The sequence below is a fragment of the Alosa pseudoharengus genome, unplaced genomic scaffold (assembly GCF_046254945.1).
Source record: "Alosa pseudoharengus isolate Yale_2024_CS ecotype anadromous, Long Island Sound unplaced genomic scaffold, YU_APseudo_1.1 YU_APseudo_1.1_scf_15, whole genome shotgun sequence".
Classification (NCBI taxonomy): domain Eukaryota; kingdom Metazoa; phylum Chordata; class Actinopteri; order Clupeiformes; family Clupeidae; genus Alosa; species Alosa pseudoharengus.
The window spans coordinates 12,973,186-12,990,052 of record NW_027468620.1 but is presented as its reverse complement, the minus strand read 5'-3'; the positions used below and the strand labels follow the sequence as shown (position 1 = coordinate 12,990,052).

The 16,867-nt window shown below is 43.5% G+C and overlaps 1 protein-coding gene across 2 annotated transcripts; it reads left to right on the top strand.

The window, feature by feature from the left end:
• Nucleotides 1–7,599: 7,599 nt before the first annotated feature.
• fgf8a (fibroblast growth factor 8a) lies at nt 7,600–13,154 on the top strand. 2 transcript variants are annotated; one of them, XM_076285044.1, is made up of 5 exons: nt 7,600–7,631; nt 7,725–7,761; nt 8,791–8,938; nt 11,073–11,179; nt 12,879–13,154. In XM_076285044.1, exons 1-5 carry the CDS (start codon nt 7,600–7,602, stop codon nt 13,152–13,154), a joined length of 600 nt encoding a protein of 199 aa, XP_076141159.1. The 2 variants fall into 2 exon arrangements, with proteins under 2 accessions (XP_076141159.1, XP_076141158.1); XM_076285043.1 differs by having other exon boundaries at nt 8,758–8,938.
• Nucleotides 13,155–16,867: the final 3,713 nt, after the last annotated feature.

The following is a 16,867-nucleotide window of genomic DNA, read 5'->3' as shown; positions in this document are numbered from 1 at the left end:
CCCCGCCCTGCTCTCTTTAACAGGCCATGAAGGGCCTCTTCAGCATGCCACCCAGGAGTCAGTGCTAAAGGCAGCGAGGGCCTGCCTGGAATATCCTGAACCACCACCCCAACACACACACACACACACACACACACACACGTAGGAACATGTATACACATTTATACCCCCTACCATACCCCACACAAACACATAGACACAGAAACATACATATACACACACTCATACACACTTCTCCCAGCCTGTCACACACACACATGCATGCATTCATACACACACACACACACACAAAGACATACCACACACAGTGTGAAGTGTAGAGCCTCCCGTGCCACTGTCTAATCTCCTGCTGCCAGTCACTCTCAGCTCTCAGGGTCCGAATCACTTACACCAACACACGCATACACACACACACACACACACACACGCATACACACTCACACACACACACACACACGCACACACACACACACGCACACACACACGTACACTTTGTCATTTTTACCATATAGACATGAAATGGAATTGAAGGTGTTGACAGGAAAAAAAGGATTTTTCATTTTCATAAATGTATGAAATATTGTGTTGTGTCCACAGAAAAATACTGACAAACATTTCAAATCTGTTGTAAATATCTCCTCACCGGACCTTCTCAAAATTAATGCAGAAAGGGTTCCTCTCTGGACGTCTCGAATAGTTTGCAAACGGCTGGACAAACATCCATCCAGCAGAAGGCAAGACAAACTTCCAACAATGGCAACATGGTAGATGCTAAAACCATATTGTGTTACATGTTCATATGGAATACGTATTACTGACATGTGTTCAATTAAAAAAAATAGAAAAGGGAGGGGAAAAAAAGAGAAGAAAACCCACACACACATACATATCGGGGTGAGCCCTATGGGGAACGTGAAACAAGCGCTGGCTTTAAGTGTGGGAATAAGTTACAGTGTCTACGTCCAGGGCCTGGACTCATAAGCGCATGGCAGGGAAAGCAGGTCTCCTCCATATGGACAGCTGGTTTAGGAGGTCCTTAACAAGCTCGGTACCTGTGAAAGAGTTGCACTCGGGCCCTCGCAGAACCGGCGCGAGAACAATGAAAGAGTGGAGACCTGTTAATAAGGTGCTTGAGTAAGCCCATAACTTTCTTTTTTACAATAAAAAAAACAAGAGAAGTCTATTTTTTTTTGCCTTTTCTTTATCGCACGCCCACATGTTGGACATGGAGAAAAGGTTGAACAACTGCCGAACTGATTTTTGTGTTTCCTGTTGTTCCTTAGTTGTGCAGTTCTAGTTACATTTTAAAGACATTTTTCATAGGTAATAGCAATTAATTACATTATGAGGCGTGTAAAAAAGTTGTGCTTTTGCACACCTCCTTGGGACGGGTGCGTGACAGCGTCACCAATGTCAAAGAAAGTAGGAAGCTACCGCACGCTGTCTTCATTTGCAATTGTACTAGTTTTTTATTGCAACGTTTCGGTCAGATGACCGTCATCAGGCAATTGCAAATCAGGCATTATGAGACTCAGCCTCATCCTCAACTGTACCAATGACATGATATCAATCAAAATGACATTATCTCTGCTGCCTGACAGGGTTTGTTGCTGTGTTTGTGTGTTTGTATTCAAACTCAACATGAGATCCGTAAACAAAAGCAACGGCTGACACCGGAACCCAAACAAAAATATATGAGACACACCACATGAAACCCAAACAGCAACGGAACCGTTTCTTAATGATCCTTTAGGGCCATTCAGCCGCAGGCATTCTTCACATTCTGGATGGATCTGTTTCTCTACTGTCAGGCTCCTCACCATTAGTTTGTTTGTTTATCCATTTCCTTCCCTCCCTCCAATTAACATCTCACCCGCTCTCAGGGCACTGCTCTGTGTCTGTGTGTGTGTGTGTGTGTGTGATTGAGTGTGTGTGTGTGTGTGTGTGTGTGTGTGTGTGATTGAGTATGTGTGTGATTGAGTGTGTGTGTGTGTGTGTGTGTGTGTGTGTGTGTGTGTGTGTGTGTGTGTGTGTGTGTGTGTGTTTGAGTGTGTGTGTGTGTGTGTGTGTCGCTGTGACGCCTGTCCGTCACTCATGCCACCAGTGAAAAGGAGACTTTTAAGGAAAGGCCAGAACAATGCCAGGCCCCCCGGTCGGTCCAGTGCTGTGTGGTATTGGTACTCAAATGAGTTCGGTGTCCCTGGGGAGGGACAGCTTTTCTTGTGTGTGTGTGTGTGTGTGTGTGTGTGTGTGTGTGTGCCCCCCCCCTCCTCACCCCACCCCGCACTTCTCCTCCCTGAGAGGCGAGTGATGCGTCAGACGCTGAGCAGCCTGTCGGAAAGAGCCGCCAGCCGTTTCCGTGGCGAGCCTCAGTCGGGGCTGGTGGGCTATCGCCACGCCGTCGTTAGTGATGCAGGGGGGGATCCCCAAGGCGGATTGACAGGGATGGGATGGGCCAGGCCTAATGTTTGGAATGACGTCCCCCCAAACCCCTCCCCCCCCCCACCCCTTCTGTCCTCCGCCTCCCCACCCCTCCTCTCTCGGCCTGGGCCCCTCTGGAAGATCCATCAGGCCTCACCAGCGAGCGGCAGGTAGTCCGCTCCCCGCCGCCTGGCACAGGGCCTGCTCTGCCCTCCTCTTAACCCTCAGAGCACCAGCATCCATCACAGGCTCTGCAGGGGTCCCCCCCCCCACACACCTCCCCCTCCAGCCCTCAAAATCTCCCTCCCCATCCCCCCCCTCTCTCTCACTCTCTCCCTATCCAGTTCTCTCTATTCCTGTTTTTTCTCCTTCTCTCTGTTTCTCTCCCCCTTTTCTACTCTATCTGTCTCTCTTTAGGTCTCTCCACCTCCACTTCCCATCCCCTCTTTGGCCAGTCATGCAACCGCTTCTCTGTCTCCATTCATTTTTATTGCATGATATTTCTCCTCCACTATTGTCATCTATCACCCTACATAACTCTTGTGGCCTTTCTTCACATTTTTTCCTTTCAGCATATTTGTCGGTCTTTCTCTCTTTGCCTTGCCTGTTTACCCCCCCCGCCCAGCCCAGCCCCCATCACAATCTCCTCTTTGCTCCCTACAGATAAGTTCACTTATGGGTCCCTGCAGACCAGAAGCAAGTCATGGTTAAACACACAGCTTGACTGGGTTTGCTTTGCAAAGACAAACACCACTGCTATCCAGGTCCGGGACCTAAAAATAAATAAATAGATACACTTCCCTAACCAGTACTCAGCACAAAGACACAGGACAGTGATATATTTACACAACCAAGAAAAAAAATCAGCTCGATTACATTCATCAGCTCGATTACAGAGCCAAGAGACACAGTTTCAAGACTAAAGCTATACGTAGCATAGATTTGAACAGTAACATTTTAACACACCTTGTAAAAGTCACCCTCAAAAAGACTCAGCATAGCGATTTACCCTTTATTTGGAGTTGTGTCTCCCATCGCCTGGCAACAGAGGCATGACTATTTTTCGCTCTGTCAGAAATCGCAGGCTGGCTAACACCTTGTCTTCATCAGACATGGTTGTCAACACGTCACAATAGTTATGTGGGTATCTGCCATGTCGCCGGGTCAGGACAGCTCTTTCTCGGGTTTGCTGGCCACACCGACCCTCACCCAATCTCCCTAGGCCCCCTTGACTTGACCACTGACACCTTCAAGGGTAGAAGCTACACTGTGCAGTTCTGAATGAGACAGCTTAGATCTTACTACCCTAACTAGAGAGTAATTTACCCACTCAGACTGAATAGGAATTATTAACATGTTTATGTAGTAGAAAAAATTTCTTTTCTAACTGAAAGTCCTCAGAATCTTTTTGCCCTACTAGTACCATTGACGATTCCATGGATTCTTTGAGGATCCAGGTTTGATTTCTCCAAAGCAACCCATATGAAGAGAAAGAAAAGAAAGATGAGGAAAACTGTAACTGTATTGAACTGTATTGTCTTGTGTGTTGGTATCTGTAGTCAAAAGTGTGTGTGTATATACAGTATGTGTGTGAATGTGCCACTATATGGCAAAACACACATTTGCGTGTGTGCGTACATGTGTAAGTGTGTGCCTGTGTGCCTGTGTGTCCACATGTGAACATCTGACGTCAAACAGCACACACACACACACACACACACACACACACACACACACACACACACACACACACACACACACACACACACGCACACACACACACACACACACATAAAGGTGAATGTGGAGAGTCACACATTCCATTCAAGCGTCCAGGTATTTGCTGAGAGCAGCCATCTCCATCTCCATCCCAGCTCAGGTGTCCATGATGGTGTCCTAGTGTCCTCTGGACTGTCAGAGGCAGCTCCATTCCCCCAGTGGGCCGTGCAGGCACGGGTTAGCCAGGGAGCGGAGTGGAGCGGAGAGCTGGTAATGGCCAGGCCAGCCCTGCCCGAGGCTATGCAGAAGTGCTCAGCCGTGCACTGGGACTGTTGACTTTTCAATGGGCCATTAAAACACATCCTCCTCAATACAAAACATAACACACGGATCAAAAAAGAGAGAGGGAATAGAGAGAGAGGGAATAGAGAGAGAGAGAGTAATGGAGAGAGGACAGAAAGAGAGCCCCTTCCACCTCTTCTTCTAAAACACAGGAGGTGGAGGAAGAATGCGGGTGAGGTAGGGGAGATGCATGTGTGGGCTCTCTCCCTGCGCTGTGTTTGCTTTTGGGAGATGCTGTCAGACTTGAGCCCCCCTCACTCAAGAGAACCTGGGAGATGAAACAATGCGCCGTGTCTCCTGACCCTTCTACCTTCTCGGCTTGCTCACCCCACCCACGACGATGCTGTCCAGGTCTACTTCGAGCCCCCCCCCCCCCCACCACCACCACCACCACCACCACCATACCCCCACCATACACCGACCTTACACCCGACACTCACACCGTGACCACAGGGGCTAGGATCTTGTGCATATGCGCTTCTGAACCAGCTGCTCATACTGCACATTCCCCCAAATCATTTGTCCATTTGTGCCACGTTGGTATGCTATTGGAGTGTGATCTGCCAGCTGTATTACAGAAGAGAAGCATATGGATATGCCGTGTCATGGCAGTGACAGTACACTCCATCATATTCCCCTCTCAGTTCGGTTCTCGAGCTCACTGGTGTCAAGGTGATTGGTCTGAAGAAACATGTCACTTTGAAGTGCTGACATGTTTAAAATGTACTCTCTGGGCAACTGATTAAATCTGTTTGAATCATCACTGAAGCTGCTTTTTTTCAGAACATAAGAGCTTAATCATAGGTAGGCTTTCACCAGAGACTTTGAGGTTTCTCAAAGTTGTGTTAATTTTCCTTTTCGTGTTCTGGACAATCCTTGGTTAGATCTTTGTGGCTCCCCCTTGTGGTAATTATTAGGTAATCATGGTTGTAACTGTCCGTGATAAAGCAGAGAAATAGGTGGTGTATTGTAAGAGCACACACAGACTTTATTTATTTGATTATATAATACACAGCGTATGCTACTCTCCACCAAGTTTAGATAGGATAACCAGACTATCCAAAATGTCAGTTTTGCTATTAATCTTTATTCTTTGTCTATTGATACTGGAATATCAGATTTTATCTGTAAATTCCTTTAACAGCCAAAGTGATCGATCTGAAGGAAAAAGATTCAGGATTAACTGAAGTTCTTCTCTTGACTATGAAAGCCTAGCGCCGTGTGGTGATACCATGTCAGGTAGGCCTACATTTTAGCTCTGTCGACGGGCGTTGTCAACCGTGGATGTTAACCAATTGAATAGACTAGACTATCTGCAAAATGTCTGTATGCGCTATGACTATAACCTAATTAATGGTGGGCCATCAATAATGCCGAGGCCTTGATTAACGTTTTTGAACGGTTTCATAGAGGGTGGGGTGGAGTGGCCTAAACGAGGACGAATCAAAGAGTTTATGCATTGGGGTAAACAGACTGATTAATTTGTATACGTTCACATAAAAAAGCCCATTATGAGATGTGGAACCCAGTTTCAATTAATAGTACGTACACTGTTATTTAGACTCGACTGGCATCATTTAGGCCATCATCTAAAGATAGCAAAGTTTGTTAAAACTGGTCTCTGCCAATCCCCTATCCTGAAACCAACAAAACAACAAATTCAACATTTAAAAATCACAGACAAGTTATGCGAACTGTGATTACATGAGACCAATAGGCCACATGAAAAATGTTGCACTAAACTGTGATAGTCACTCATTTGTACACGCGTAATTGTCTGTTTTTTTTTGGCTAGTTAATGAACGTTGAGTGGCCGTAAGCGTAAGTTATCACTAAAGAGTAAAACATAGACTAAGTTGAGAAATGACTATAAGATGTGTCGTTCGTCTATGGGTTGAAGGGAGGGGGCTGTTGTTTTTAAAACGCTAATCGTCTGTAATCCTTTTAATATGTCTCACACTTCTCCTTGGCAATACACAAGTCTTCAGAAAAGCCTGTTTTGAGGATTGCGACTAAGAAATTGCACCACTTTAGATGCATATTTGAAATTCCCAAAGTTTTGCTAAAATGTTATAAAGATAGTGGTGAAAATGTAAGCTTTTGTCCAATTTGAACCTCAGCGAGACCAAGACTGTCCCAGTTGATATGAAAAGCTTACCAAGAATAACTGTAAACCGACACAGAATTAGTGCGCATATCAGACATTCTAGGTGCGGTGGTTTTGCGCAGAAGTGTCATAGCGCCATGGGCTCCTCCTGCCTTCACTCAAGTGTTTCTCCTTCTCTCAGGTAAGGGTATATTTTAAAAGTAGGGGGAGGGGGGTTGTTGCTTTTGTTCTGTTGAAAAGGGGGCTTGTTCCTCCAGGATCGCCCTACCATCTTAACCAGGGGGTTGACACTGGCAATGGGTGTAGAGGAGGGGATAAGAGAGCGCAGTCAGTCCAGCACCAGCGTTTGCTAAGGACACACTACCACACCACCATCACCGCAAAGGGGATGCGCCAGTTCGCTTCCTCTGCTTGACTGTCAATCGGACATTCATCCCAGGACTCCAACCAAATTACTGAGTGGATAAGCCAGGGAAACGGCGTCAGAGAATCCACCTTGGAGATTTCTATACCGGCTTGCAAATATCGCTACTAATGTACAGTCTACCATCTCTGTGGACGACAGTGGACTTTATTTGTCTTTCCTTCAGACGCGCTTTTCTTTGACTTCCATATCAACACGAAAGCTCATTTACCAAAGCTCGACATGCACATTGCTTTGTCAATAAGTGCACTTAAACGTCCAGAGTGATGCAGCAACACTGACTGACTTGACTGACACTTGTTCAACAACAGTGTCCTAACTCGTGTTTGTATTTTTTCGGTGAGGACGTGGTCCTGGTCATGCCTCAGACAGCGTTTCTGCCATGAAATGTATTTGTTGCTCAAAGATATATCGATCGCGTCGGCGCAGGCTGTGAATTGGAGTTCACGGGAGAGTGTTTTAATAAAGGATATAAACAACAACTTCTGAGAGAGGGAAAAAAATCCTTCGAGGTCGTTTTGAATAAAATAAATACCCTCCGCTGATCGTCAGAATTTTATCAGCTAGGACAACCCCTTTCATCAACATGCGACTTATTCCTTCGCGACTGAGTTATCTGTGAGTACATATTTCCTGAAACCATCAAACGACTTCCCTTTGGAATAATTGTGTGCTATCTGTAGCCTAACTTGTGCTCGATCTCTTTTCCAGGTTCCTCCACCTTTTTGCGTTCTGCTACTACGCTCAGGTATGAAACTCTTCATTCTACAATACTGTTTTCTATAGGCCTATACTGTAAAAATTCGCATGTTGGTAATCTTAATCAGGATTAATTATTAACTGGGTTTTGTATGCCACAAGTGTTATCGGTCTAATTACATTTCATTATCAGATTTAATAGTTCAGTAGCCTATTTGAGTGTGCTTTGGGCTCAAAAATATAGCCTCAGGCATGGACTTGTATCCTCTTGCTTAACATTCAAAATCATAAGTTGGACACAGCTATGGATAGAATTGTGAGGTCAAGGGGAGAAGAGGGGGCGAAAGGTGAGAGACTGCAGTGAATGTGTAGCACAGTTCACAGGGGTGAAGCTTCTCCACATGCGGAATACAGTAGCGGGGACAGCATACACATTAGTAGGCCTAATAACCCGCATACGTTTATAGTATACCGCTAGATTGTAGTTTACAGCTACATAACATAGACAAGCGAAGCAGTGGTGGTGCAATCCTTCTTTAAATTACCATGGGGGTTGGAGGATAAAGCTTACAGTTACAATTATCTCTCGTATTCTGCATGTGGTGACAGAATGGACTGACTGTATTTGTTGACAACTATGGTTTGACCCGCCCCAAAACACGTTTGGAGGGTTGTATATTTAAAGTTTGAAATTCAACCAAGACTGCGGTAAGGGCAGACTAGTCGAATCAGTACAGGTAGCCGACACTATAGAGTCGCTGCGTTATCGTTGCTTCTTATTCTCCCAGATGTTGCGCAAGGAGATATCTTAGGTTGTAATTGTCACAGCTGTTTTCATGATCTCATAGAGGCTAGAAGATAATTTTACATTCTATTGTAAGTCTACACTTACTCACCGTGGATAGTTTATAATTATGTTTACAATTAATTTAAAATAAAAGCATGAAATGAAGTGGATATAGAACAAAATTAATTCATAAATAATCCGGAAAATTTAAGAAATTAATGCAGGTATATTGACTGTGTTATATTTAATTTCTGACAGGTAACCATTCAGTCCCCGCCTAATTTTACACAGCATGTGAGTGAACAAAGTAAAGTGACGGACCGGGTAAGCAGGAGACTCATTCGGACCTACCAGCTTTACAGCCGAACCAGCGGCAAACATGTCCAGGTACTGGCGAACAGAAAAATCAACGCCATGGCGGATGATGGGGACGTTCATGGTAAGAATCAATGGTTTATACATTTGTTTTGCTGTAGAAATATGACGTATGATTTGCAGTTCCAACTACATTTTTAACTAAATCAAAACAACATAAAGGCCTACTGCTGTTGCATGCCAAAATTCCCAGTTCTGAGTAAAGAGTTGTGTTTTACATATTTATGACAGCTGGCCGATGCTATACAGAGCGTGATTTAAAGCTTTATTTTGATACGTGCGCATTAAACTTTTGTGGCGTGTCTGATGGAAATAGTTTGGCAGTTGGTGTCAGCTGGTAAAGTTAAAAAGAAGCTGTGGAGTGCAAAAAATGTCAAATGGATTCTAGATTGTTCTGAAGGTGATTCTCAGGAGAGTCCCGTATGTCTGGAAGAACCATTAGAACTCATCTTACTTACCGGCTGAACATTTCCTGAAGAACGTTCCCTCCCTTTTTGAGCAGTTCTTGGATTTAAAAAAAAAAAACTCGCCTGACCATATTGTAACATCCACTTTTTACATTTCGCACACATTTACATTTTTTTGTAAATTCCTGTCATAGACCTTATCCATCCTGTGTGAAGACGCGCGTTTTTACTATTTGCATTCTATGATGGCGCCTATAACTTTTACAGATTTTGCCATGGGCATATTTATGTTTTATATTGACAACAATTGACATTAAATTGTAACACTCACAATGTATAAAAAAATATGATAGGAATAAAATATTTCATATGAATAGGTGATCTAATACTTCACAGGATGGAGAACATGCTGAAAAAATGAATGAAAAATTCATATCTCACATTAGCCTAAATGAATGTGGAAATATTTAGGCTACAATTGGACTGGACATCTTTTGGCCTCAGCAGCAGTGTCTCAGTGGTTCACTGTGGTGAACAGCCTTCATATGGCAGCTCCCTATCCTATCGACCTCCCTGTCCTGGGCATTCGCTGTGTAGAGGCATTTCAGTGTGGTTGATCATGAACAAATTCCCAGACCCCCCCCCCCCCCCCACCTACCCCTCCTACCCTCCACCTCTGCCCCCCATCACCACCCACTCTCTTTGGCAGTGTCACCTGAGCATGCTGCAGTGGGGCTGGAGAGTGTGTGGCCAGTGCCTGGGTGCTGATCTGGGCTTGTGGTGAGGCTGCTCACCAGCAGGCTATCTGACTCCCCTCCATTTGAACCGTAACTCTTTACGATCGCTAAGCGCAGGGGAGAAAAATCAAAAGATGGGGCGGCCTGTGTGAGCGGCACTTTGACTCCAGGCCAGGCAGAGTGGAAGCCTTGCTGGTGGTTAAATGAAAATTGCACATCCTTTTTTTTTTTACACAGGCCTCTTCATGTCAGGGCTTTTTGATGGGGAGTGATGATAGTTTGGTTTAAACTGACACCCCTGCTGTCATCTCTGGATATGAAGTGGAAGTTTTAAGAGCATTTTTGCTTTTAGATATTTACATTTCACTCTGCAGTCCACAGTACACCACAATTGTAAACCCAAACTCTATTGGATATTGCTGAGGGGTTTTATATATGAATTCTTGCTTTGGTTGGTTGTTTGGGAACTGAGTTAGGTCATACGCATGTTTTTGATTAATGCTCCTCAAGGAATTGTAGGATTTTGTGGCATCAATGCCCCAAAAGCTAGAATTTTGGGCAGACATTGATACACAGCACAGCTGAATGTACTGTGCTGTGTATGTGTGAAGTATACTCAGATTTATAAGAGAACTAATAGTCCTTCCAGGACATCTTCTTTCTTTCTGAAAGAATCAAGGTACACATGTTTTTATCATTTTGCCAGAATTTAAGCTTGCATAAATCCTCAGAAATAGTCCCAAAAGGTTTAGTGTATGTGCCCCTGCATTTGTGCACGTGTGTGCATGTGTGTGTGTGTGTGTGTGTGTGTTTATGTGTGTGCGTGTGTGTGCGCGCACACACACATGTATGCATGTATGTGCATTTGTGTCTGCAAGGGTTCATGCCTCAAGGAATCGTTGGCTTGCAGTGTAGGTGGGTCTCTAATGAGAGAAATAGCGGCCGCAAAATTACAGCTCCCTCCAAATATGCTGCCTTTGTCCAGCAGTTGACTGCATTACCTCCAGATCAATCCTCCAGGTAGTTAATAAAATGACCTTTTTGTTTCCAACAGCTAAACTCATTGTGGAGACAGACACATTTGGAAGTCGAGTTCGCATCAAAGGAGCAGAGACAGGCCTCTACATCTGCATGAACCGCAAGGGGAAGCTGATTGGCAAGGTAAAGGGAAAATGTCATATAGTTTTTGTTATCGCTGCAATTCAGTATTGGTTATTGCTCTGCGCTTGAGAATCCGCTGCTCTCTAGTTCAGATATCTGTTGTAACAGCAGGGAGTTTTGCAGCAAGCCTGGGCCAATATGCAATTTTTACAAAGACAATATGTGTCAGAATGAGCAACAATTAAGCAAAACTAACTAGCCATTTTGTCTATGACTAAACGATGAAGTATGGTTTCTATGTTTTGCAATTTGTAAAAAACAAACACTGGATCATAAATAAACAAAAACAAAATCATCAGGGTTCTCTCTGGCCATCCCCAAATGAAGCTTTAGGGTTTGTCATACTATCTACAGTAGCTTCTCTTAGCTCCTTTCCCTGTATGTGTGATGGAGTGTGAGGAATAGGATCTTTCCTCCTTTTTTAGCCGTCCGTTGTCGTTCCAAGGGTAGATTTGTGCCTCCTTCTCGCTGTGCGCGGTAATAAAGTGGGATCCGTGCTCTGCCCCCTCCTCCTAGCACCCTGCCATGTGGACCATCTGCTTGGCATCCTGATCTTATGCTATCCGACATATTGGCTGCCCAACGACAGCCTGCATGGAAGAGGGAGAGAGAGAGAGAGAGAGGGTTGGAAGGAGAAAGGGTTTTTTTTTTGTTTGTGTTTGTTTTTTCCCCCCGCTGGTGGAGATGAGTGCAGTTTTTTTCACTCCAGGTCCCCTGGGTTTGAGTTTTATTTTTAAACAGGCCGTTTTGTTAAGAGGTTGCAGATAGGATTGCACTCTTGGTTTGGCCCCTTCAAACAGTGATGGGCTGCTGATTTGGCAGGTTGGAAGGAGTGAGAGGAGCTGGGTGTAGGATGTGGGATTTCAGTGGTGGTAAGAATCATAAAGAATCATTAGGTTATTTATTGGCGGAATGGAAAGAAGACCAGATGAATATTGACATTTTTACTTTCATCCATCCAATTCATCCAAATACAATCCCATCAAATTAGTAATAATTGTAGGTTGACTAATTAGAACATCCAGCGGAAGCTAAGAGTCTGAATATAGGTACTGCTTCATTTCAATTGTATAAATCTCTCTGAGGCGAGACTAGATATTGGCTTGTAGTGTGATTTATATGTCTATGTGTAATCACTTGATCTTATGATGTATTGATATTCAAGTCATGCACCTCAAAAGAGCTGGTGGTGTATTCGACCATGAAAAGCGCACTGTCATAAATACATCCAGATTTTTTACGCATCGGCCATAAAGAATTAAAACTCAAGGCACCCACCAAAATATTTCCCCCTCCTATGCCAAGCCTTAAACTATTGACCCATGAGCGGCTAGTGCTGGAAGAAACGATTTATCTCGGAGGATGGATCCGCGTCTGTGTTTACTGAAGAGGGAAAGTCATTGGTTACTGCTGTCATTTCCTTCTGCCTTGATCTTGGAGTATAATGACTTAAGCATATGCCTTGTGCGTGTGGGGGGAGTCAGTGCGATTGTAAACTAGGACAGGCTCTGTATAGTTCTTCTTGATAGATTCGATTTTTCCCATCAATAAATTTAAATATTACCCCTTCCCCACAATACCGCCATTCACTTTTTTTTTAAATTTCCATTCTATTGTCACAATTCAAAATACCCTCTTAAGATGAGAAAAATGGAACAAATTGTAATGTCTTTGTCCTCTGTGGTTTACGTGTTTGTAGAGAAATGGACAGGGGAAGGACTGTATCTTCACCGAGATCGTCCTGGAGAATAACTACACGGCGCTGCAGAACGCCAAGTTTGACGGCTGGTACATGGCTTTCACGCGCAGGGGAAGGCCCAGGAAAGGCTCCAAGACCCGGCAGCACCAGCGCGAGGTCCACTTCATGAAGCGCCTGCCCAAGGGACACCACATCACGGAGCAGCGGCCGTTTGAGTTCATCAACTTCCCCTTCAATAAAAGGACTAAACGCACACGCTACTCACGAGAGCGCTGATGACCGAGGAAAGAGGAAGAAACGATAGCTGAGAACGATAGAGTGAGAGAGAGAGAGGGAGGGGGGAGTGAGAAAAAAAGACTGAATGGACAGAAGTTCTCCACCTCCTCTTCCTCCTCTTCCACTCATGGACTTCTAGAAACAGTTTTGTACTGAGCATTAATATACCTAACAATTAGTTTTTATAATTTTCCAGAAAGCAAAAAAAATTAGAAAAAAAGTGGGATAAATGAAATCTATTTTTGTACTCCAGACTTTTAGTACTGACCTGTGTAAAATGTTTTAGAGAATGGTGCATAAGACTCATTGGACATGCAATGAGAGCTGACGTTTTAGTAGTGCGGGACTTTATCTCTGTGTTTTGTTTTGTTTTGTTTTGTTTTGTTTTTCGGACAGTTCAGAGTTTGTACTTTTCACAATGCTGCTTTTTGGGAGATTGGAAGAGCCTAAGAGAACGCACTGACAGTATGAGAGATGTGTATTTTCAAACTCTCTTATACACAAACTCACACATGTAAAAACACACACACACTCATACACACATGCTGACACACTGACACGCACATACATAGTAACACAGACTAATGCATTTCCTGCACACATGCAAGCACACCCCTACACATCCACATATACCATGGGCTCCTCTAAACCTCCCAGTGATTAGACACCCTACTCATCTCTGAATAACCTCCCGGCTTCTGGAACTTTCTTGAGACGGACACAATAAAAGCAGACCGAGCTTTAAAGACACATCGTTATGGCAGCTAAAGGTTTATGATCACAGGTTTCCTGGGTTTAACTGTAAATTGGAGGTGTATAAATGTGTCATTTGAAATGTAGGAAACCCTTTGTTCTTTGTTGCATTTTGTTTGTATGTTTTTTATACATATATAAATATATTTTTATTTGAGGATGTGTAAAATAATTTTAATGATGGAAATATTTATTTAAAAAGGTGTAATAAATTTACATTAGAATACTGAAATGTTTTGGTCTTTTCACTAGTATTCTGGTTGTGCTGTTCTCCAGTGGATCTTTGAGAGGAGAAACATCTTTCCTGACCTTGTCTTCTACTATTCCATTGTTTAGTTTAATTTTGGGTTAAACATAAGCACATATAAATAAACAAATATAAATATCTGACAATCTACAACTGGAAGCTGATATCGATGCAACCCCAAACCTAAACTCCTCTGATCTATAACTTGCCTTATTCAAACAAGCTTCTCATCCTTACCCTTGAATACAGTGCAATCCAAAACATTCACATGCACTTACATGTTCTAATTCCTTGAGTGAAAAAAAATTGGGGGTGTTTCTGTTCTGAGAGGGATACTGATCTTTGGCTCTGGATCTGTTTGTGATGGCAAGGGCCAGGCCCCAAGCCCACGGGGAGAGGCCCTGTGGGAGGACTGCAGTCAGCTGGCCAGACCTGCTTGGCCTCCGCTCTCTGCACTGGACAGGCTGCAGTGGCTCCATCTCAGTGTTTCCCTCTCAGCAGCAGACAGGTGGTTTTCTTAAAGCAGCACCATGCATGGAAGAATTTATATTTAATATGCAAAACAATTTAGTGCTAAGACGATACCCAGTTTGTCAAAAGCCGACTAAATAGGTCGAGATCCTACCCGATCAACAACGCTACGTAGTGCAATATCAAGCATCTATGTGCACATAATTGCCAATGTCAGAGACCTTCCATATAAGTCACTGTAGCATCAAAATGAGTTTGAAGCCATTATTTGAAAGTATAGGTTTCTAAACTTTAGCATCTTGTAGCTGCCACTGGAATGTAATAGATATCCTCCTCCAGAGCAGAGCCAGGTAAGGGCCAGCTCTGGGCCAAAGGTGGACACCGCCTGGGGGCTTAATCTGATTGGAAAGCTGAGGGTCGCTCTAAAGAGGGTTGTATTTGCTCACAGGGCCCTCAGGAGTGGGAAGCCAAAGATTGAGTGTGTGTGTGTGTGTGTGCACGTGCTTCTGTTTGTGTTAGTGTTTAGAGAAGCTTTTTGGCAAAAAGACTATGTTTGACCTTTGTCTCTGAAGCATTGGGTTTGGTCCTCCTAAACAAACACATGCTTACCTATCCCCTTACAACCTTTATCCACCAAGATTACAAGTACAGGTCTAGAGGCCTGTGTTCTCAGCATCAAGTCTAAGCACAAAGCAATATCTCACACTTGACAACTCAAATTCACCATAATTGGTCTTAGTTCCTGGAAACCCAGCAATCTATTCTTCTTCTCTGCTCCCCTCTCTCTCTCTCCCTCTCTCTCTCTGTCAATGCAATCAGTGGTGTGTCAGGCCTTTTTCTGCTGGTTTATTATACATGTATTCTAAATACCTTTGCACTTCTGTTATTTTTGCAGCAGTCCGCCATGTGGTCAGCCCCATGTTGTGCTGGTAGCTGACCCCCAGGGTTTAGGGTCAGACTGTAGGAGAGGTAGGGGACCCAGCTGGGTTTTCTGGAGCAGGGTGGGGGTGGAGGGTGATGCTATTCTCCACTAATTTGTCCAATTCTGCCGAACAGAATACAGCCCAACAGAGCCCAGTTTAATCCAGTTCTGTCTGACCCAGTCTGCCAGGATATAGCGCTTTGTATGTTGGTCATGCAAAAAGTCCAACTAATTGAGTAAACTGTGTAGCATCCCTATACGTGTCAACATTATTGGGCATGTTGACGAAAAGAAATGTGCATAAGCACAAAAGTTAGAATATTTCTTTCTTTTTGAAGTAAATAAAATTTATGAAATTACTGACTTACTCTTTCCTTGACTTACATTCTTATCTGTACCTTTGCCTATCCATTCATTCATGTCATTGTTGAGAGTTGTTGTCTGGTTTTACTGGCCATAACTATAAAGTTGTAGAGGACCTGGAGAAGTGAGTAAAGTTGTGGGAAAAATCACACCTTTAGTGCAGCTTGCCATGCAAATGAGAAGCAATTGCAGAGAGAGAGAGAGAGAGAGAGAGAGAGGCACAACATTGCTTTCATCCATTTTATTGAACTGCAACCGTCATCCTTAACCCCTCATAGACAAACAGAGCTACCTTCTTAATTTGCTTTGGGAGCAATTTAGACTTGTGCAAGGCCCCCTGCTGAAGTCACAGAGTGGCAGGGGGCAAAGGAGTGGATGACCCTGGCTCTTAACTGGGTTGGCCTTACACTCTGACAAACTAGCACTGGTCATAAAATCACTCCTACAAACACAAAACTAACAGAAAGACTTGATGTGAAGGGATCCCCATACATTTTTGTTTGCTGCTTGAATCTAGATTTGGAATTTGTTCAGCATTCTCAGGAGTCCCAGGAATGTGTAGTGCTTGAATGAGAGCTAGTAGATTAAATCATAATTGTGCAACTTCAGGGGGATTTAAAGGATTTATGACAACACTAAATACAACAGATATCGATTGCATTTGTCAAAACATTGTCATTGCATTTTACAGATGTTTATCCTTATTGCATGATTATGAGAGCCCACACACCTAAGAAGAACATTATTTGTACAATAGTATTATTTACTATATATAATTACTATATATAATTTGGATTTAGATATTTTTTGTTATTTCAATCATGCTAATATTTCCAAACAACTGTTCAAAGTAGGCCTACTACTAACTTTCCAAATTAAAATGCTAAAATATTCAATTAATTACTTCCTAATGAAATGCTAAAAGGATGTATCTATGTTCCTTCAGACAAGGCCAGG

Excerpts from the sequence above, each read along its gene's own strand:
- fgf8a (XM_076285043.1), top strand. The coding sequence starts at position 7,600 with ATGCGACTTATTCCTTCGCGACTGAGTTATCT. Across the intron at positions 8,939-11,072 it reads GGATGATGGGGACGTTCATG|CTAAACTCATTGTGGAGACA; the intron begins GTAAGAATCAAT and ends TGTTTCCAACAG. Across the intron at positions 11,180-12,878 it reads AGGGGAAGCTGATTGGCAAG|AGAAATGGACAGGGGAAGGA; the intron begins GTAAAGGGAAAA and ends ACGTGTTTGTAG.